This window comes from Muntiacus reevesi, chromosome 15 (assembly GCF_963930625.1).
Source record: "Muntiacus reevesi chromosome 15, mMunRee1.1, whole genome shotgun sequence".
Classification (NCBI taxonomy): Eukaryota; Metazoa; Chordata; class Mammalia; order Artiodactyla; family Cervidae; genus Muntiacus; species Muntiacus reevesi.
Genome location: NC_089263.1, coordinates 4,761,152 through 4,782,004, shown reverse-complemented (window position 1 = coordinate 4,782,004; position 20,853 = coordinate 4,761,152). Strand labels below are relative to the sequence as shown.

Genomic DNA, 20,853 nt, shown 5'->3' with positions numbered 1-20,853 from the left:
GACACGGGGCCCTAGGGACAGGTGCCGCCCTTGATGAAAGAAGGGTGCGGAAGGAAGGTGAGAGAAATCCCTCCCCGCCACCCACCCACACACATCTGGCCCTGGTTCCTCCACTGCAGATGCCGTCTCAGGCAAGTATCTGCATGCTCCTGTTTACTCACCTGTAAAATGGGGAGAAGAGCATTTGCTTTCATCCTTTCCAGTGAGTGGCAAGACAGGAGAGCAGAGGGAGCCTGCTGGTCTCAACAAGTCTCAAGCCAGGCCCATCCTCCTGACCTGGGAGCCGCCTGCTATGGCTGAATACCCCACACCCATCCTAAGCTCCCAGGATCACCTGGGTGGATGTCAACAGGATGAGCCCCAGAGGAGGTGGTTGGTTCCCCAAGGCCAGATGCTGCCCATCAGGCAGGTCTGCAGGCCCTCCTGGGCCCCGGCACCCAAATGCTGGGCTCAACATCCTGGTAGAGACCCCGGCATGAGACACTGCCCACAGGTTTCCTGGAGGACTGAGTGGGGGCCATGAGGACAGGGAGCCAAGGGACTGGCAGAAGCAGCTAAGAAAAGAGACAGAATTGCTCTGGGACTCATCAGTGTCAGGAAGCCCAGCACTGAGGACAGACTCAGTACATCAGGGAGTCTGCTCAGGGAACCCATCGTCCCCTTTCCCTGCTTCATGTGTTCATTCTAGGCTACAAGAGTACAGGAACCTTTCAGCCCCAGAAGGCAGGTGATCTGATGAAAATTTTGGGAAAGTTTAGAAGCTTACTCCACTATCCCGAACACTCAGCAGCACTGCAGTGATAAAGGAGAGAGAGGACACAGATGCCACTGGGAGCCCCAAAACAAACAGAAGGAGCCTCAGGACAGTAAGGAATGTCCCCACGGTGTGTCACTGGAGATCACTCAGAAGGAAATGGACTGAGGGGCTGAGGCCTCTGGGGATGAAATCACTGCTTTTGTCCCCCAGATCGTGCTCCACATCATCCTTCCAGAAACTTGAGGGAAGACATGGCAGGAGAAGCCGCTTCCACGTCTCAGATGGGACCTGGAGCAAGCCTCCTCTGGTACCGGTGGGTCCTCTGAAGAGAGCTGGCAAGTTGAGCAACCTATGGGACAAGCGCTTCCACTCAAAACAAAGCTGCAAAGATCTCATGTGCTTTCTCTCTCTCTCTTTCATTTTCTAAAATTGAAATATAATGTATGCATTAAAAAAAATCAAAACGGTTGCATCCCAGGGCCTCAGGCTGGAGGCCCGCTGTGCGGCTGTGAAGGTCAGAGGCCGGGCGGCCTGGGACGCCACAGCGCGGGGCAGGAAGGGCCAAAGGCTTTTCCTTCACCGTCTGCCCCTCGGTGTGCGACGCCCAGGGCCTGGAAGCTTCCAGCGCTGGGCGTGCTGAGGGCCCTCAGAAGGACCCTCAGTGAGGCTTAGGAACCAGACTTGAAATGAGGTAAAACAAAATAGGGTTCCGAGTGCGGCACGGCGGGCGTCGGTCCCGCAAGCCAGGCCCCGGCGGCGGCCGGACTCCAGGCCGAGGCACGTGGGCGGCGACGCGGGGCCGCCGCGCTGGGTCCCCGACGCGGGGCGCGGGGTGAGGCCCCCAGCGGGCCAGCCGGAGGGCGCGCCCTCCCGAGGCGCGAGCGGAGCGCCGAGAGGCGGCCGGCCGGGGGCGGCAGGTGCCACGGACGGACTCGCTCGACCTCGGCGAGGCCGCCGGGCCCGGGGCCCGAGCCCCCGCTCCCCGTCCCGGGACTTCCGGGGCCCGGCGGAGCTCCGGGGCGCTCCTCCAAGGGCGGCCTCCGGGGCGGGGAGCGCGCGGCGCGGTGGCCGGGCCGGGGGTGGCCGGGCTCCCGCAGGGGCGGCGGGCGGGGTGGGGTGAGGCGGGCCGGCCCCCTCCCCGCCCGCCCGCCCGCCCTTCCTCCCGTCCTGCAGCCAATTAGACAACCCCCTCGGGCGGGAGGCGTGGGGCGCTCCATAAAGCGGCGCGGAGCTGTCACCCTGCGAGCAGGCTGCGCACCGCCCAGGCCGGAGCAGGCGCCGAGGACTCGGGCGCCGCGGGCCGGGGAGCGCGGAGGAGCCATGGCCACCACCAACGGGGCTGTGGAGAACGGGCAGCCGGACAAGAAGGCGCCCGCCCTGCCGCGCCCCGTCCGCAACCTGGAGGTCCAGTTCACCAAGGTGAGACGGGCCCGCGTCCCACCCGACGGCAGCCTGGCTCTGCGCTGGGCTGCCCGGCCGGGCCGGGGGCGTGGACGAGGGGCCGGCAGGCCGGGAGACCCGCCGCTGCGCTCGGAGCGTGCGGGGGCCTGGGGCGGCGGAGTCCGCCCGGCGCTTCTGGGACCCGAGCCTCTGCGCCTGGCCCGGCCCTCCCGAAGCCGTGTTCAGCGATGGACATCCCGGGCGGAAGCCCGCGTCCCACCCGCGGCCGCCGCGCACCCCGAAAGGGACCCTGAAATCAGCACCCCCAGACGGACTCTCCGGCGCAGAACCCGGGCGAGGGAGGCTCTGCAGCGGCCGCGCGGTGCCAGGCTACGGCCGCTGCGGCCCCGACGTGCCCTTGCAGGCCCGTTTTGAAGGCGAGCGGTGGGCCGCGGGGACCGGCGCGGTGGTCTCCCCGCAGACCCTGAGGCGAGGTCTCCGGGGCTGAAGGGGTCGGACTTCCGGGTGGTCAGAGGGTGCCTGAAAACGCTGAGAGCCGCTCTGTGAGGTCAGGCTGCCCTGGGAAGCGTCCGGAAACGTCAGCGGGAGCAAGCGGAGAGAAGGGCACCTCCTGTGCTTAGCTCAGCTCTTCCCAGCTTACCAGCGGAGCCAGGGCTAGCGGGAAGGTGTCCGGAGCCCCGAGACCCTGGTCTTGGCAGATCAGGGTCTCGGATCTGCGCCTGGGAGGCCGCGGGTTGCAGGGCTCCATCGTGTCGCGGAGTCCCGCAGCTCGCGGTCCTTTCTGCACCGCGGGGCGGGCAGGCTGGAGCACCGCAAAGCGGCGGGATCACCTGCTTGGGGCAGAGAGGAAGATGGCGAGGCCTGAGCTGGGCACAACTGGCGGCCCCCCGCCCAGCGCGGAGCTGGTCCTCTACAGTACAGGGACGCCTCGAGTCTGTTTGGAAGCTACTGGACTGGGTCTGGGGGCATTTCAGGGACGCAGGCCAAAAGTCACGGTGGGCTTCACTTTCCTCAAGTTTATCTCCTGTTATTTTTGCGTCTTATCCATTGCTACCACCCGCCACCCCGACTTCAGCTGACACAGCACTTAGAAAATTCCTCCATCAATTTGCTTTCAAAAGTAGCAATTATGTGTCTCAAATAGTTTTAATCAAGCAGAGAAAGTTACAGGCCACTATGTGTGGCCTTCAGATTTTGATCTCTTGGCACGTATGGTCGGCTGGACCTCTGATCACATGACATTAAAATTAACTGTTTCCAGAGGGCTCTGTAATCAACGGAGACAATCCGATGGAGACCATTTTTAATGCAGTTTTATAAGCAGGAGCAGCTTCAGAGTGCAAATTCCGGGAACAGTGAAAATAGTGCCTAAATGTCTTTAGCCCCTATCACTGTTGGTTGTCACCTGTGGTAGGTGGTGGTGGCATTTTGTTTTTCTTTTATAGAAACCAAAAACTATATATATTGTTTTCCTGTTCTTTTTTACCTTTTATAGTGCTATCAGAACAATGTTGCCACATATGGAAAGTTGCCTCTTTGTCTGCAATTCTTTCTAGCCCTTTGCAAGTGTAGATGCAGCCCTTACTTAGAGAGGTGGATCTTAGCACATTCACAGAGTGACCAATCAGTCTTTGTTGTCCGGCTGGGTGTCCGTCTTTTTAGTGGAATAGAACTGGGTTGTGACTAAGGCTCAGGGGACGGCATGAGATGGAGGGGGTTGGAAAGCCAGATCCTTAGCGGCTTCCGGTGATGAAGACTGGGGAAGCCCAACAGCAGGCCCCTGAACCCTCTTTCCTGCTGGAGCCTCACTGTCCCCGCTCCAGGTCCACCTCACAGAGGCCTCCTCCTAGCACTTGTGGGGTTGGGGTGCCAGGATGACTGTGACTGAGGGTGGGATCCCAGGCAAACAATGCTTGCAGAGACTCTGGCTGCAGAGGCAGCCCCCAGTGCATGGAAAGAAATGGAGAATCAGAGCTACAGAGTCGAGGCCTTCCTGGCTGTGGAGCGTGTGAGCGGTAACGGTCTGTCGTTTTTCAAACCCGACTCCTGTTGCTTCTTGCTAACGGAGGACATGCAGGAAATGGTGGGTCTGGGCCCCAGCCTTGCGGGGCCACGTCCCAGGGTAAGTCCAGTCTCTGTAAGGATGAAGCACCTTTGTTTGTTTGCCTGTTTTAACACTGGACTCTGTTCTGTGATTTTGGGGAGGAGAGGGCCCCCTAGAAGCCCAACATAGGTCTCAGAGGGTAGCAGCCCCTTTTCACTTCAGAGAGCCCCTGACTTTCCTTAACAATTCTTACAGTAGCAGAAAATTTTTTTTAAAGATTTGTTGGCTCAATAAAATGCTGGTTTTTAATGTTTGTTTTTTATGAAAAGTAAAATTCCCTCAAATCTCCTTTTCTGAAAACAATGCTTTTGAGTAGAGCTGGGGTCCAGTGGAAGTTCTATAAGCAGCGACTGCAGAACTCTCTTGTGTAACCACTACCCTCACCTCTCTGGGGCACCTGACTGTGGTTTTCCAACTCAGTCTGGATAGGATGCCATTCCATTCCTCTAGTAAAATGTGAATCCCATCCATTCAGTGTAACGTAGTTTTATTCCTCTGAAAGTTTTGGTTCTTACCAGGTCACAAGTCAAGGAAAACACGTTTTTTAGACCCATTTTCCTGATTTGGGGTTCAAAACAAGAAAGCCAGCATAATTGGTAGGCCACACTCACTGATCCCTTCCTCATTTGTGTTTATGTTTTCTTTTAGTGCAGAGTAAAATCAACAGTAGAAACCACTTACAAGATTGCTTAGTAATGTAGTATAAAGCAAAAAATTTTGCTAAATTAGAAACATTGTGATGGGAAAATATGAGTAAAGTTAAGCAGCCTGAATTTTTTTTTTAAGTTGCTGGTTAGACAGGACTATGGATCAATGTCACAAACAACCGAGTAATTATTTTTTTGGAGGAACATGCTTGAAGCTGAAGTATAACAGACATCTGATCATTGCAATGTGTTTTTATCCCCTTATTTATATTCTCTTCTAGTACCTTCTCATTTTCCTTCCCCCTTGGAATTGATATCAGGAAGGTCCTAGAATCAGCAGATTTCACTGACAGTCTCTATTATCTAACCCACGAAATTTCATCTTCCGACAAATGGGCCTCTCTTCCTGGCTGCACTTTCCTCCCCGTACTAACTTAACCCCTCTGCTCTACTTATTAATTTCTCACTGTTACCGAGTGATTGCTTGCTGGATGGCAAAAGTGAACTCTCGGATTTGGTTTCAGCTGGAAGAATAAGCCTGTAATTGTAGCCTGGCCTTTCCCACATGCTTCCCTGGGGGCCTGGCCTCAGGTTGAAGGCACTGAGCTTCCAGAAGCAGGATGGGCACGTCCCACAGTTGAAGGCCACTGTCAGCCTGAACCGCACACGGGGAGGCAGGGACACTCTGCTCACCTGCCCAGCCAGGGTTGGCCCTCTGTGTTTTGTCCCCACCATTCTCAAATTCCCCTGCTTTCCAGGGAGAGTTATCAAAACAGTGCCCTAGTGGCTTCCCAGAGAAGTCTTCCTTCTCTGGGAAAAATTATAACTCATTAAAAGATATAGAACAATAGATACATGATAAAAAAATTTTTTAAGGTAAAGCAATTTTATTTATAAACGGTTTTGCAGCTTAATGTTATCTGCAAGCTCACCTTTCCCGTGAGTTTCGGAGTTTTTATAGGACAGCTGAGGACAGAGAACATAGTCAGGTCACATGCTGGATAAATCGGCCACCCTCTCACCCGTCTTTACCGGGGAACTGGGTATTCCAAATGAACAAAATTCACAGTCGTGGAAATTAACCCTGTAGTGATGCAGTTCTCCCTTGAAGTGAATCAAAGATGAGCATATAGATACATAGAATAAATGGATATAGAGACATGCATATAAATGTATGTGTATAAACATATGAATATAGATATGGAGGCTTCCCTGGTGGCTCAGCGATAAAGAATCCACCTGCCAATGTAGGAGACATAAGAGTCTTGGGTTCAACCCCTGAGTCAGAGAAGATCCGCTGGAGGAAGGCATGGCAACCCACTCTAGTATTCTCGCCTGGAGAATCCCATGGAGAGAGGAGCCTGGAGGGCTACAGTCCATGGCGTCACAAAGAGTCGGACATGACTGAGCAACTTAGCATGTACATAGAAATCAAGATGGGATCTGATGAGCTAGTTCTGTATTTAGAAATTGTTGATGACATTTTACTCGATGGAAATGCTTCTAAAGCATTTTAGCCATGTTCACGACTGGGGTCTCTCTGATGCCATGATGGGCTCTGATCACGAGGTGGTCCCTAAACGGTACAGCCAGAGACTGGCCTCTCACTGGACGGCCAGGACCTCCATTCTGTCAGAAAATGACTTGTATGGTATCTGTCACCTCAGTTCCTAGTTCTTTCCCCCAAATCCTCTCGTTTAATATTTTTTAAGAACTTAGGGTAAGTTAACATATTTCAGTGCATAGACCATGAAATTCTTTTTAGTTTGTTCATAATGTCTTTTTTTTTTTAATGTCTTTATTCTTGGCTGTGTTCTAGATAACTGGGTCTCAGAACTAAGTGATTTTTGTGAGTTGATTCTTTAGTTCTGGATGTAAGTAGTTATTTGCAACATATGTTAATATAACCCGAACATTTCCTAACCCAGATATTTATCTTGCTATTCCAACACTGGCTTTTATTAAAGCCCAACATGAAAATAGACATTTTAAAGAGAATGGGAGATGGCACGGATGTGTATTAATGAGGGCTAAAGGGTTATAGTGAAATCCTTTTATAAATCCAGTTCCTTGGCGGATTCAGCTGGGGGTTGCTGCAGGAAGGAAGGAGAAGGGAACGCTCACTGCTGACATACTCTTCAGGGGCAGGCAGATTGCTTGGCACTGTGTGTGTGTGTTTGTGTGTGTGTGTGTTCGTCCCCTGAACTTGATGAGTGTGTAAAATTTAACTCATGCCCTTTTTGTAACTCTTTTATTCTTCTGTGACTCCATCTTATTGTCTAAAAACATTTTAGAAAAAATTCTAAATTACTTCAGTTTTATTTTGACAATTTGTAGTTCTCTGAAAATGTATTAAAAGTCAGGAGACTTGGATTCTGTTGATAATTCTGAGTGTGCTCCCAGTTGGGTATGTGACTATCACCCCCCTTCCAGGTCTCACGTGTAAAACGGCAGATGGGCATGTTGGCAAGAGGGAAAGAAAAAACGTGACCTAAGGTCCTCAGCATGTTAGAATTATATGATTTTGATTTAAGCCTAATGCATTACAATTTCCTTTCCTGGTTAGATATTCATCAACAATGAATGGAACGAATCCAAGAGTGGAAAAAAGTTTGCCACGTATAACCCTTCAACTCTAGAGAAAATATGTGAAATAGAAGAAGGAGATAAGGTGGGTGCCCTCCCCCTGGCCCAGTAATTCAATTACAGATCACTAGAGGATAAGGAAGTGCTTCAGCTTAGCTGTAAGACAGAGCTGGCCCACACTAAGGTTGAACCTAAGCAAGCTGCTTCGTAGACACATGGCCCAGAATGGGATCAATTAGGGACCCTGTGCTATAAAAATGTATAGTCCTTCTCCTTTGATAGATGTTTTTCCATCTGTGAGGATGACTTCAGCCATCCTTATCACGTGGCTAAAGGAAAGGTTTTTATCAATGATTTGAACCTGGCAGCATTAAAGAATCTTTCCTAAAAGCATTTCCGGCTGGCTGGTGTGTTTCACCAAATGCAACATTCTGGCAGGAGACACTTTGAAAAAAAAAAAGACTTGAAGGAGAAAAGACTTGCTAAGTCATGCAGAAGTAATAATGTTATGCAATTGCCAGATTTTTTTTTTCTAACAGAAATTTAAATGATTGTGTAAAGCTATAGCTTATAACCCTATTTGATAGTGCAGTGCAGCTTATCACCCTATAGTGATAAGCTATATTATATATATATATAATATTAATTATATTATTATATATAAAGCTAAGAGACTCATAGATATGTCCTTGATACATTTCAAACCATAAAATATCTTTTGAATATGTGTCACTGGGGAAAAGGTTGAAAGTACAGCTTTTGTAAGTGTGAATGACATGTATAAAATAGGCTTGAATTTGATTCTAGCAGCAGGATTTTTGTGACGGTGTGCCATGCACTGTGTTTCCACTTGTTCAGACCCTCCCGTGTGCAGCACCCCATGAAAAGCTCTGTGTCTATAATACTGGCACCGAGGAGCTTGTGTGAAGACATCAGGGTGCAGGGGCGGGACACGGTGCTGAGCAGGTCTCCCAGGTGTAGTACACATCGGACAGGGAGCAGTGAGATCCCTGCCGTGGACTCTGGCTCATCCCATGGTCTGAATGACTATTCCAAGCACCAGAAGTCAGAGGCTTCCCCATCCCTGCAGCTGGAGGATTCCTGGCCTCCACCCCAGAGCCTGGGACAAGGAATTCAAAGTCCTAATATCTCCCTTGCCAAACCTTCTACTCCCCTCCAAGCCCATTTTGGATAAACAGAATCTGGGTGGAGTGTCCCTCTTGACTGGTGCTGGGTGTCCACTGCTGGCTGCATCTCCCTAAGGAAGAGAGGCTCAGAGGGATCTGGGGGGTGAGCCCCTGATCATTATCACCAAAGCCTCAAACCTCATTTTCTTGAGCATAGGAATGGATGTCAGGGAATTCCCTGGCAGTCCAGTGGTTAGGACTCTGAGCTTCCACTGCAGGGAATGCAGGTTCAATTCCCAGTGGGGAACTAAGGTTTGCAGGCCACATGATGTGGCCAAGCAATATTAAAAAAATAAAAATTTTGAAAGAATGGGTGACATTACTTTAAATAGCTCTCGTTCTTTCCTGGTAGAGAAGATTTGATTGTAATTCTTCTATCAGTGCCCAGAAGATCCAGTTCTTTGTCTATAAAATGATCACAGCTCCCAGAGGATAGCTGGTAGTGTTGTTTAACTGCTGAATCACGTCCAGCTCTTTTGTGACCCATACTCCTCAATCCATGAGATTTCCAGGCAAGAATACTAGAGTGGGTTACTATTGCCTTTTCCAGGGGATCTTTCCAACCCAGAGATTGAAATCGCATCTCCTGCATTTTGGGCAGAGCCAACAGGGAAGCCCCAGGGGACAGGAAAAGTAAGGCTAAAGGGAGAAGTCCCTGATATGGGCTTTTTCAATATGGTCAATTCTGAGATCCAGAGGAGCATTCTTGCCCCCCGTTCTTGGACAGCATGTGGTTCTCAGCTGGAGTAAAGTGCCAAGACAGACATTTCCCACCTCATTGGTGAGCTGTGGGAGTGTGTTTGTGTCCAAACTTAGGTAGCAAGTAGATGCTCTTTTCCTACGTAGGTCAGCAAAGAAAATAATTACAGTCAGTGGTCTTATGACTATTTCAGATACTTTGTACAATCAGAAGGAAAGTTAATCCTTGACCCTTGTAGAAAACTTGAAAGACTTAAAGAAAAAACAAAATCCCTTAGAAGTCCCTGACCTTTGAAGTGATTGGAAATCTGGCGACTGCTCTGAGCTGCCGGCCCACCTCCGTCCCCTGTGCCGGGATGGAGGCCGGACACTGCAGTTCCTGGACAGCCGAGCCCTCCGCGAAAGGTGACACGCTCTCTCGGTTGTTTGGCCTTGCAGGCTGACGTGGACAAGGCGGTGGAGGCCGCACAAGCCGCCTTCCAGAGGGGCTCCCCGTGGCGCCGGCTGGACGCCCCGAGCCGCGGCCGGCTGCTGCAGCAGCTGGCGGACCTGGTGGAGAGGGACCGCGCCATCCTGGCGGTGAGTACCCGCGACCCGCGCGGGGAGGGGGCGTGGCCGCTGGCACCCCGGGCCGCCCCTTCCGGGTGGGGAGGACCGAGCCGTCCGGGCACCCGGGACGCGCCGCGGGGAGGGGGCGTGGCCGCTGCCCCCCTCCCCGGGCCCGCCCCTTCCCGGGGGGGAGGACCGCGCCGTCCTGGCGGTGAGCACCCCGGACGCGCCGCGGGGAGGGGGCGTGGCCGCTGCCCCTCTCCCCCGGCCCGCCCCTTCCCGGTGGGGAGGACCGCGCCGTCCTGGCGGTGAGCACCCGCGACGCGCGGGGAGGGGGCGTGGCCCGCTGGCCCCCGGGGCCGCCCCTTCCCCGCGCAGGGGACAGGACCTGGGTGCGGGGGCGGGGGGGTGGGCTGCGCTGTCTTTTGAGGCGCGGCTCTCCAGCCCCGGCCGGTGTCCGCACCCCAGGACTCAGACGATCCGTTCTGAAGTCAGACTTTTGCCCCTGCCGCTGTCTTCTCTGCCTGAGGAAGTTCGGCTCCGCTAGTGGCTCCCAGATGCGCACAGACAGCCGGGCTGGGCCGTACCTTGGTACTACCTGCATACTTAGGAGCTTAACTAGTTTTCTTATATCAACTCCTTTCCAAACTGAAATTTAACCTCATCCTAAGGGACAATGTCCATGAAATTACAGGTGTAACGTGCTGGTGTGGTTTTTCTAATACTTATTAAAATAAATGCCACCCCTTAACACAGAAAAAGTGTCCATATGTAGCTTAAAACTCACCCACCTCACCCTTGAAATGGGTAGTGGTGAGTGTGTGTGGAGGGATGGTGAGGGTGGGATAACTTAGCTACAGGAAACTTCAGAGTGTAAAAGACCTAGGTTCGAACTCCAGCTCTGCCGCTTATCAGCTGTGTGACTTTGGATAAGTTGCTCAGCCTCCATGAGCGTATGTTTCTTCACAGAGAATATCACTAGTAACGATATCTGAGTGTTGTGAGAATGATCCACTTAAAATCCTTTGCAGTCCCCTAGGCTGCTATTATGAGATGGGCTGTGAAGACATTTAGGAGCTGCAAGTGCAGAATTTTGGAGAAGAATTTTGGCAACCCACTCCAGTATTCTTGCCTAGAGAATCCCGTGGACAGAGGAGCCTGGTGGGCTGCTGTCCATAGGGTCGCACAGAGTCAGACACGACTGAAACGACTTAGCATGCATGCATGCATTGGAGAAGGTAATGGCAACCCACTCCAGTGTTCTTGCCTGGAGAATCCCGAGGATGGAGGATCCTGGTGGGCTGCCGTCTGTGGGGTCGCACAGAGTCGGACACGACTGAAGTGACTTAGCAGTAGCAGCAGTGCATAATTTACTGGGATCCTCAGCCCTTCCTTTGTTCTTGTGGTGGGTACTTGATTGAAGGAGATCCTGGGGCCCTGGCGCCCTCTCCTTTCCCGCTCGCATGCACAACTCTCATAGCTTAGACTCCCGTGTAACACTTGTCCCAGAACTGAAGGCCCAGTTAGTAGGAAAGGAAACCTCCTTTTTGGTCTCTGATTTGGAAAGACGATTCTTTCCTGTCTTGATTTGATGTTGGGAATGAGTGGTCAGGTGGATACCCGCGTGGAGGTCAGCGCCGGCAAGGATGCTGAGATTCTCTTGGCCCTGCGTGTGTGTCATGGATGGAGGCTGGAGAAACTCCATTTCGGGTGCTGCTCTGGGGTGTGTTGCCCTGCGGGTGCATCCACACACACGGAGAGACCTGCAACTTCCTTCCTCCGCCCCAGCTGGCCAGCCTGCAGTGGGGGGTGGGGGGCAGGGAGAGATCCCGCCAGGGTCAGTGTCTCTCTCCACAGAGCCTCTGGTTCTTCCTGCAGCAAAAGCCAGTCTCAACTCTCAAGCTGCCAAACTGGCTTCTTCAAAAACATTTCTGTTTTTCCTTAGCATGAGCTCATCTGTCTGCAATGTCCGTGAGGACTCAGAGCAGGCGGGAGAGGATGTGCCTGGTACCCTCCCCTCCGTGTCCTTAAGCGTCAGTATCATCTTGGGGCACAGTGGCTGCAAGCCCCCCCTCCCCCCTTCACCTTCAGCCCTCTTGGCTGTCCTGGAAGGCTGCTGTGAGCACACGTGGAGCAGGGTGGCTCTGCCATCGAGACTCACTGCCCACGAGAAGTAAGGTCCAGCTCTTCACCGTATCGTGGAAAGGGCAAGAGGGTGACCGGCAAATACAGTTTTTAGAACCCAGACCACATTAAGGGAAAGCATGCCCTTGAGAGGGTTTTCCTGCCTTCTCCTGCAAAAATGCCTCTTCCGTCATGCTCCCTTGCCAGCTTGGTGGCTGACAGAGCTGGGCCTGAATACTTCGTGTTCTGTGTTTGGAGACCGTGGGCAGATCCAGCAGCCCCCGTGCTTTCTCCCTCACCGCGGCACCTGGACCCAGGCTCTGGTGTTCGGATGCGCATCTCGGGAGCCCCCAAAGAGGAGCTGTCACTGTTTGCTCTCATCTCAAGCAAAGCCCCACTTCAGAGCCCTTCATGTAAAGCCTCAGCACTAGGGCATCGTGGGCACGTCCCCACTGCACTTTCCCTTCATTCTTTAGTGTTTAAGGGTTCTCATGTGTTGATTTCTCAAAAGATATATGTTTCTCCTAAAATGTTAAAAAGAAATTTAGAAGCAGCTATGGTTCTCTCATGGTCCAGCCATAATAATTGTTGAAAAGTCCCAGCGACTAGCTAACTCTTGATCTCTCAGCTTCATGTCTGTGTAATCACCTGAAAATCGTTTTTGATTTTTTTCTTTTAAAGAGCTTCCTTTCTAAAGTTATCATGACCCAGTTTTGCTTGGAAAGATGCCATGACACCAACCTGGCAAATTCCTGTTGTCATGAGAGTAAGCAAACATGACTAAGTTAGTAATAAGAATAGTCAGTGCTTGTTGAATACTCACTCTGTCCCAGGCTTGTTGCAGGCACTTGATCTGTAATATTTATCATCCTGTTTCAAAGATAAGAATCCTGCGGCCCAGAGAGGTTAGGTCATCTGTCCTAGTTTACCCAGCCGGAGGATGAGCCAGCACTGGAGCTGGGCAGTGGCTCAGGCCCCGTGTGTCCCCTCAAAGCTCTGCCCAGTCCTTGCCTTTTTTCCCATCCCAGAAAAGGGCCAAGAGTAAGCTCCAGGTTCTGCTAATAGATGACCAGATGCTGTGTGGAGCAGCTGGGCCCTGGAGAATTTGGCATTATTTACAATTGTTAACAGTTCCCCCTGGGAAAAGAAAAGTTCCAACTTGGAATATAAATCAATAGGAGCCAAAGGTACAGTGTACTGGCTGTCACATTGACCTGACTGGGTCCCTGAGCAGCTTCCACCAGGACTGAGACACACCCCAGATGCAGACCAGCCCTGTCATCTCTAGCAACACACACTCCTGTCTCCTCACTGTCCCCAGATGAGGATTGACAGCCACCTGTCTGGCCCCGAAAGGGAAAATGATGACAATCGTCACAGCTCTTATTATCATCATTTGAACAGTGGGTGTGACTGGTACCATGGGTAGACGCTGCTGTTAGTGCTTTATGTATGGGACCCCTCTAACCCACACAGTACTCCTGTAAGGTAGGTACCATTATTAGTGTTGCTTTACAGATGAGGGAACTGAGGCAGGATGAAATTTAGGGGTTTGCCACGGCCGCTCATCTAAGAAAGGGTTGCCTCCTGTTCAGAGAATGCTTGGTTCATTCCTGAAGCGAAGATAAAGTGGCCCCAGCCACTCACTTGGCCATCCTACATGCTTTCCAGGTGCAAAAGTCCAGGGCAGTAGCCTGAAGAGCATCACTGCCCTGATGGAAGTCAGAAGCCCCAGATTCAGTGCCGGCCACCCAGCTACCCTCCTGATAACACAAACGGGTCCTGGGCTCTGTTAGCCTTGGCGTCTGCACCTTGAAGCGGGAGCAGAGCCGTCCGTCTCAGAGAGGAGGCGCCCTGCTTTCTTTTTGTAAACCGGCATCTCGCCCCAGTGACCCGCCGACCAGAATCCTGCCCTGGGCTCTGTGTCAGGGTGGCCGCTTCCTGCTGCCATGGATGATGAGGGGCGGCTGCAGCCCTGGGCTCAACTGGGGCCGCTTGTCTGAGGGACACAGGGGTTCTCTTCAGCCTGGTTGGAAACAGAAAAGAATCTGTACCATTGAGTGACTGCTTGCGCACCTGGGGAGCAGTCACCCCTCACCACCCAGGGCGAGCCTGCTCACCTCCCAGCCTGCGGCACAGAGGGGCAGCCCCACGCAGGACGGGCGGAGTCGCGCCTCTGTGCTGCTTGTCGACCCTTTGCACAGCTGTGCTGCTCCACGAGGCCGAGAAGAGAGAACCCGGCGCCCCTTCTCCTTTGTTAGAGGACCTAGCCCCCTTCCCAGCCAACCTGAAGCCGGTACACCTTCTGCGAGCTTCCTGGAGCGCGCGGACTCACGTGGCCAACGACGCTCCCAAAGGACGACAGAAGGCTGTGCTACAGCGCGTTTGTTCCCTCCCAGAGAGGCGCCAGACCAGCCGCGTGCCGTCCTTCCTGCGACCCGTGGCCACGCTCTGGCCGATCCCCCAGGTCGAGGTGTTTTAAAGGGAAAGCAGTCCTCGACAGCCTGGGACAGGTCTCATCTTGAACGTGCTGTCTTGCTTCCCCAGACTGGCGTGGCTGGGAGGTCCGGAAGGCTGCACTCCAGGACCCTGCTCTCCCTCCCTGCCCTGTGTTTACCAATCAGATGGTGAAACGGAAAACCGTGTCCTAAAAACATGTCCTCTTATGATTGCAGACCCTGGAAACGATGGACACAGGGAAGCCATTCCTTCATGCCTTTTTCATCGACCTGGAAGGCTGTATCAAAACCCTTCGATACTTTGCTGGGTGGGCAGACAAAATACAAGGCAGGACCATCCCCACAGGTGAGCCAGCTCAGGACTCCCGGCCACGTCCGGGGATTCTTGGGAGCCATGTCTTCTTTCTCCTTCAAGCAGCCTTTCCAGAGCTCCCTCTGGTTTCTCTCCAGAGCATCCTCCCCACGCCCCCTGGCAAAAGAAACAGCACTGTGCCAATTCTTCCTCTAAAGAATTTTACTTTTGAAATTGAGTTAAAAATCACTTCTTTATGAAACAGATAGAACTTAGAGTTGACAATTTGGAGGGCTTCTGGATTTCTTGCTTGTCTTTTTAACTACTTAGGATTCCTAAGCTAGTTTCACGAGAGCATGTCTTCTCTGTTTAATCTCTCTTCCAGATGACAACGTCGTGTGTTTCACCAGGCACGAGCCCATTGGTGTGTGCGGGGCCATCACTCCTGTGAGTATGCCAGCTTTTCTCAATAGATCTGTAGATCCCACTCCACTGCACTGCGGTCTTTGGAACTGGTCTCTAATGGGTTTTGCTTTGGCTGCACGGCACCAGCGGAGCATTGCAGTGTGGCATGGACCTTGATGCTTGGGGGCCGAGATGGATCCAACCCCATTCCTGCTCTCAAGGGGCCAATTCCAGGAATGCAGCAGAAGACACATGGACTCCAACCAGAGGGGTCAGGAATGGTCAGCTCCCTTTGGGCAGTAGGTTCTCAACTGGGCCTTGAAGGATAGGAAAGAGTTGTTCCCCAGGACAAATGGGTTTCTGAGCATAGGAATGGCCTGCAGGAGGGTGGAGAAGTGTCTGGCTACTTGGAGGCAGCAGCGGGATAGCTGGCGAGGTGGGAGCTTAGGCAGGCACAAAGCGAGAATAAGGAGGCGCACCCAGCCGGTGGTGCGGCCCAGCGTCCAGCACGCCATGCTGCCCAGGGCCCGGGACTTCACTCTCGGGATAGGGGAGAGCCTGGCAGGTGTCAGGCTTGCTGTGATGCTGCTGTCTGTGGGAGGAAGGCCCAGGCTGCTGCAGCAGCTTTGGAGGCAGTCAGCAGCGTGGAGAGGCTTGGGGAAGTGCTCTCCGGGGGCAAGGAAGGGATGATGCTTCAGCAGTCAGTTTTGAGAGCCAGTCATTGGTCCAACCAGAGATGCTCTTGCCCATAAAATTGGGAGGGGGTCCCCTAAAGATGGATGTCGAGTGAGAAGAGAAGAGGGCCCAGGGGAGTCCCATGGACCACTAAGGAATCCCAGGCTGCCTGAACAGCCAGGGTCAGGGGCCCCCCAGGGACACATTTTCAGAAAGAGACTGCAGTCGATGGGGCCATCTCCTACCTGGAAATTCAAAATGACAAAGACACATACTGTTAGATGTGCTCCCCAAGAGAGGTGCTAGGGGCATCTTCAATGTAGCTGGGGCCAATGGAAAGGAAGCTGGGCATGTGGGCTTGGGATTCCAGAGCTGCAGTGAGAGAGAAGGGAGCCGGGAGGAGAGGCAGAGGCCAGAAGAAGGTGCAGGTTTGCTTGTCCGGGAGAGGCGGGGGGGGAGGAGAGCTGTTGGCATCTGTGTGCTCAGGAGTGGGGGTCTTGAAGACGAGCAGACCCTGGGGACCAGCGGGGCTGTGCCTGCTGTCATCAGCCAACCTCACGGGCCCCTGGGACCTGGGGTGTTCTGTTTGGTGTATAGTGGTAGGAATTTCAGACAAAGCTGGGGAAGAAATCTAGCTGGCCGTTCATCAGCCCTGCCGGGGGAGAGGCGTCCTTGGTGCGTAAGGGGCCAAATGGGGGAATTGGGCACAGGGATGAGGGCTGGCTAGAATCAACCTCGCCACGTTCTTGGAGATGCTCGGTTTCACCTCGTCTCCCCAAAGGTGACGCTTAGGCAACAGTGCGGTGAGGAAACGAGCCTGGCTGTGAATCTGGCCTTCGTCTGACAGTTGTGACCTTGGTCCAGTGAGCTCACCCTCTGTGCCACGTCCCCTCTTCTGTCGAGGGGAGTGGCAGTGTGACTGCCCCCGCACAGGTGTGTCGGGATCAGATGAGTTCAGCATTTGGAACTGCACCAGGCTCACAGTGGACGCCCAGTGGGCGAGAGTGCTTCTCGGGCCTGATACCAGAGAGACCTTGGTGTCCCTGCCTCTGTGGTGAAAGGAGGACAAGAAAGTGTTTTCCAAGATAAATGCCACCAAACACCCATTGGGCAGGGGTCGGTGTGTGCTCTGTCGGAAGAGAGATAAGGTGGCATCTGAGTTGAGGAGAAGCAGGCCTCGTTCCTTTGGGGCTTTTCCCAGATACTAACTTGCTGATGGCATTGTTAACCTGCAGGAGGAGATGGTAGCACACCTAGAGCAGAATCCTCTTTGCGGTGACCACCTGTTAGCATCTCCTAGGATGCAGTCCAGGAGACGCTGGGCAGGAATGCAGTTCTGATCATTGCATGCTGCTGTTGCTCCTGCTTAGTTGCTTCATTCACGTCTGATCTGTGCGACCCCATGGACTATATGAGGACCCCGCCAGCTCCTCTGCCCATGGCATTCTCTAGGCAAGAATACTGGAGTGGGTAGCCATTCCCTCTTCTGGGGGACTCTTCCCGACCCAGGGATCAAACCCGGGGCTCTCGCACCGCAGACAGGTTCTTTACCCCTGAGCCAGCAAGGAAGCCCCAGATGGTTGCACACCCCACATCTAAACCATGCAGAGCAAGTGCTCCACGCAGGCATCCCTGGGCCTTGGGGACGGCGTCGTGGGCAGCCCTGGGGCCCCCAACCCCTCTGTGTTCTGCTGCAGTGGAACTTCCCTCTGCTGATGCTGGTGTGGAAGCTGGCTCCCGCTCTCTGCTGCGGAAACACTGTGGTCTTGAAGCCGGCGGAGCAGACCCCCCTCACTGCGCTCTACCTGGGCTCTCTGATCAAAGAGGTGAGACGTCCCAGGAGAAAATGCTCTGTGTTGTCAGGAATGTTCCCACTCCCGGGAGCCGGGCCGCCGCCAGAGACGAGCCTGCCCTGAAGAGTCGGGCTGTGCGTGCCAGCGCCCGCTGGCTCCCGGCTGAGTGGGACAGGAATGCCTCCTGGTTTCACTTGGCAGCTGCTCCTCCCCGCTCCTGCTTGTGGCCACTGAACTAGAAGGGACTCCATTCCTCCCCCGATCCTAATGAGAATGTTTATTCTGATGACGAGCTCAAAGCTGTGGTCTCGGGCCAAATGTTCTGTCTAGAGAATTTACAAGGGGGTCGCTTGAGAGGTGACTTCTCCAGACCCAGTCTGTGCGGTGTCCGTCCTTCTCCTGGAGCTGTGACCCCACCACTTCTCCCGGAGGGTCTGCTGTGAGCCCCAGCCTCCTCCCCATTCCTGGCTCTCGGACCCCTGTCCTCTCCCTGGCAGCCTCCTCTTGGGGAGACGAGCCGCCCAAAGGGCCACCTCCTTCCAGACACACCTGGTGATGTATTTCAGTCATTCTGTCCCCAGCATGTATGCTGCAAAGATTTTTTTTTTTTTTTTTAAAGAAACAGGAAGAGGGATGGGAGGAAAGGTCTATTCATTTCACCTCTTAGCCAGGCCAACACTACCGGGAAGCGAAACATTTACTGTTTAGATGTAGGGCAGCAGAGCCAGCAACTGACCGGTTTTCCACTCTCCTTTGACCAGTGGTGTGGGACCTGATGGCATCATATAATTAGACTTACAGATTCTAAAGTCACAGTTGTTTTAAAAAGTGTTTAGGAAAACTGAAGACTGGAGCTACATGTCCTAAAGTCTTGCATTTCTGAATTAACATGTTATATTAATAACAAAGAGAATGGCATCCCCCAGTGGAAGAGCGTTCCTCACCCCCAGCTCATTTGTGCTGCTCTTGGTTAATAAAAAGTACCTAGCATGTGCAGAGCACCACATGAATGAAACATTGCTCCCCACCTTCAGGATGTGCTAGCTCTCAGAGTGACCCAGGGTCAGCAGTCAGGGACTTTGAGGGAGTGAGACCTTACTGCCATTTGGAACATTAATGGGACGGATTTTAAAAACGTAAGTTGAAGCCCAGGAAGTGTATTTTGCAGATGCCTCTGAGCCTGGGGGCTGTGACCAAGGTGTCCCTGCTCCCTCAACACACAGACAGACACAGACACACAGAGAGAGATCCATGCAGACTCTCTCACACACACACACACACACACACACACACACACACACACACATCCATGCAGACACACACAGAATGGTGCTCTGCTACAAAGGGCCACTGCCATTTTGTTCAGAAGCCCTTTGGGGTAGGCAGGCCACCTGGAAGAGGGGTATAGGCCTCACCCCGTCCCACCCACTCGCCGGCTGACTGGGTCTGGTCCTGGAGAGGTTGTCGGACCCAGGCCCAAGCTTCCAGGGGAGGCTGCCACTCTGCTCAGGGGCCTCACCCAGCCGCGGCTCTCCCAGCCTCCTCCTCTGAACACCGCCTTGATTTCCTCCCAGGTGGGATTCCCTCCGGGCGTGGTGAACATCGTGCCGGGATTTGGGCCCACAGTGGGAGCAGCGATTTCTTCTCACCCTCAGATCAACAAGATAGCCTTCACTGGGTCCACAGAGGTAACTCTCCTTACCGGCCGTGGGGGGCAGCAGCTGTCGCTGGGAACTTTTCCTTTAGAGGCTAAACTGTGATGCATCCCTGTGCTAAATCTGACCCCACTTTGGTACATAGCAATAGTAAAAAAAAAAAAAAAAAAGTTACTCGTCCAGTTTCCAAACTAAATAAATATCTAATTTGTTTATTCAGAAGCCTCAGAATAAAATACTGTTAGATAAGATAAAAATGTGAAATAGCCATAGGATAAACAGCATAATTAAGGTTAAAAAAAAAAACAAGCCTAGGGTGACTGGCAATATTGTAGTACCAATCACACATTTGAAAGTGTCAACTTTTGATTCAGAAATTCCATTTTGAAGTAGCTGCTTAGCAATTACTATTTTCATGAGCATTTGAGGACATACTTTCCATTGTATTGTATCTATCCTATATGATGTTTTACAGCCATTACAATAAGAGAAGCTGGGCTGAAGCACACACACAAATAGTAAACTGCAGGAAAGTATATACCACATATATATATGTATATATGTTTTGGAGAAGGAAACAGCAACCCACTCCGGTATTCTTGCCTGGAGAATTCTGTGGACGGAGGAGCCTGGTGAGGCTACAGTCCACGGGGTCACAAAGAGTCAGACACAACTGAGTGACTAACACTACTATATATGTGTGTGTATGTACACCATTAGTAAAAGAGTGTGTGTAGATAAATAGAAATTGCGTGGAAAGACTCCCAAGAAGTTTTCACTGTGGCCTCCTCGATAAGTCCTGGGGCATTAACAGGTGAGGAGAGATAAAATCTTTCCCCTTTAATTTATATGCATCTATATGTGGAATTATTTATAATGAGAAAGCACTTCTGTACTTAAAAAATAGATGGATAAAATCTCCCAGGCAATAAGTGTTCCTATCTCTCCTAGTTTCGTCCAGCGGGGGTCCCCAGCCCCTCTTCTGTGGCCGGCGGACAGGACCCTGAAGACGGGGCATGAGGGGTGGGGGCAGAGAGGGCCCCCCGCAGTGGGGATGAGGAGTGGGGGATGAGGGGTGGGGGCAGAGAGGGCCCCCCACAGTGGGGATGAGGGGTAGGGGCAGAGAGGGCCCCCTGCAGTGGGGATGAGGGATGGGGGCAGAGAGGCAGGGGCCCTCCACAGTGGGGATGAGGGGCGGGGGATGGGGGGTGGGACAGAGAGGGCCCCCTGCAGTGGGGATGAAGAGTGGGGGATGAGGGGTGGGGGATGAGGGGTGGGGGCAGAGAGAGGTCCCCGCAGTGGGAATGAGGGGTGGGGGATGAGGGGTGGGGCAGAACGGGGCTCCCCGCAGTGGCTCCCAGGTCTCCTGTCTTCTCCCTTACCGGGGGAGCGTCCCTGCCCCCACTGCCCTCTCGGGACCGTGAGGTTGCCCGTGGGGCCCTGTGGGTTGTCCCAGAGCAGCAGCTGAGTGTCCTGCTTCATGCTGGCACCCTCCCCTCAGCCCTGGGGAGCCCAGCTCC

General features: G+C 53.1%; 1 protein-coding gene across 1 annotated transcript in view; it reads left to right on the top strand.

The window, feature by feature from the left end:
• The first annotated feature begins 1,966 nt into the window (after nt 1-1,966).
• ALDH1A3 (aldehyde dehydrogenase 1 family member A3) overlaps nt 1,967-20,853 on the top strand; it is a 38,415-nt gene continuing 19,528 nt past the window's right edge. Inside the window, exons 1-7 of the mRNA XM_065906015.1 lie at nt 1,967-2,176; nt 7,476-7,580; nt 9,820-9,960; nt 14,730-14,859; nt 15,191-15,252; nt 17,583-17,711; nt 19,253-19,366. Of these exons, the coding sequence (XP_065762087.1) occupies nt 2,078-2,176; nt 7,476-7,580; nt 9,820-9,960; nt 14,730-14,859; nt 15,191-15,252; nt 17,583-17,711; nt 19,253-19,366 (780 nt within the window). The 5' untranslated portion in view covers nt 1,967-2,077. The remainder of the gene's footprint in view (nt 2,177-7,475; nt 7,581-9,819; nt 9,961-14,729; nt 14,860-15,190; nt 15,253-17,582; nt 17,712-19,252; nt 19,367-20,853) is intronic.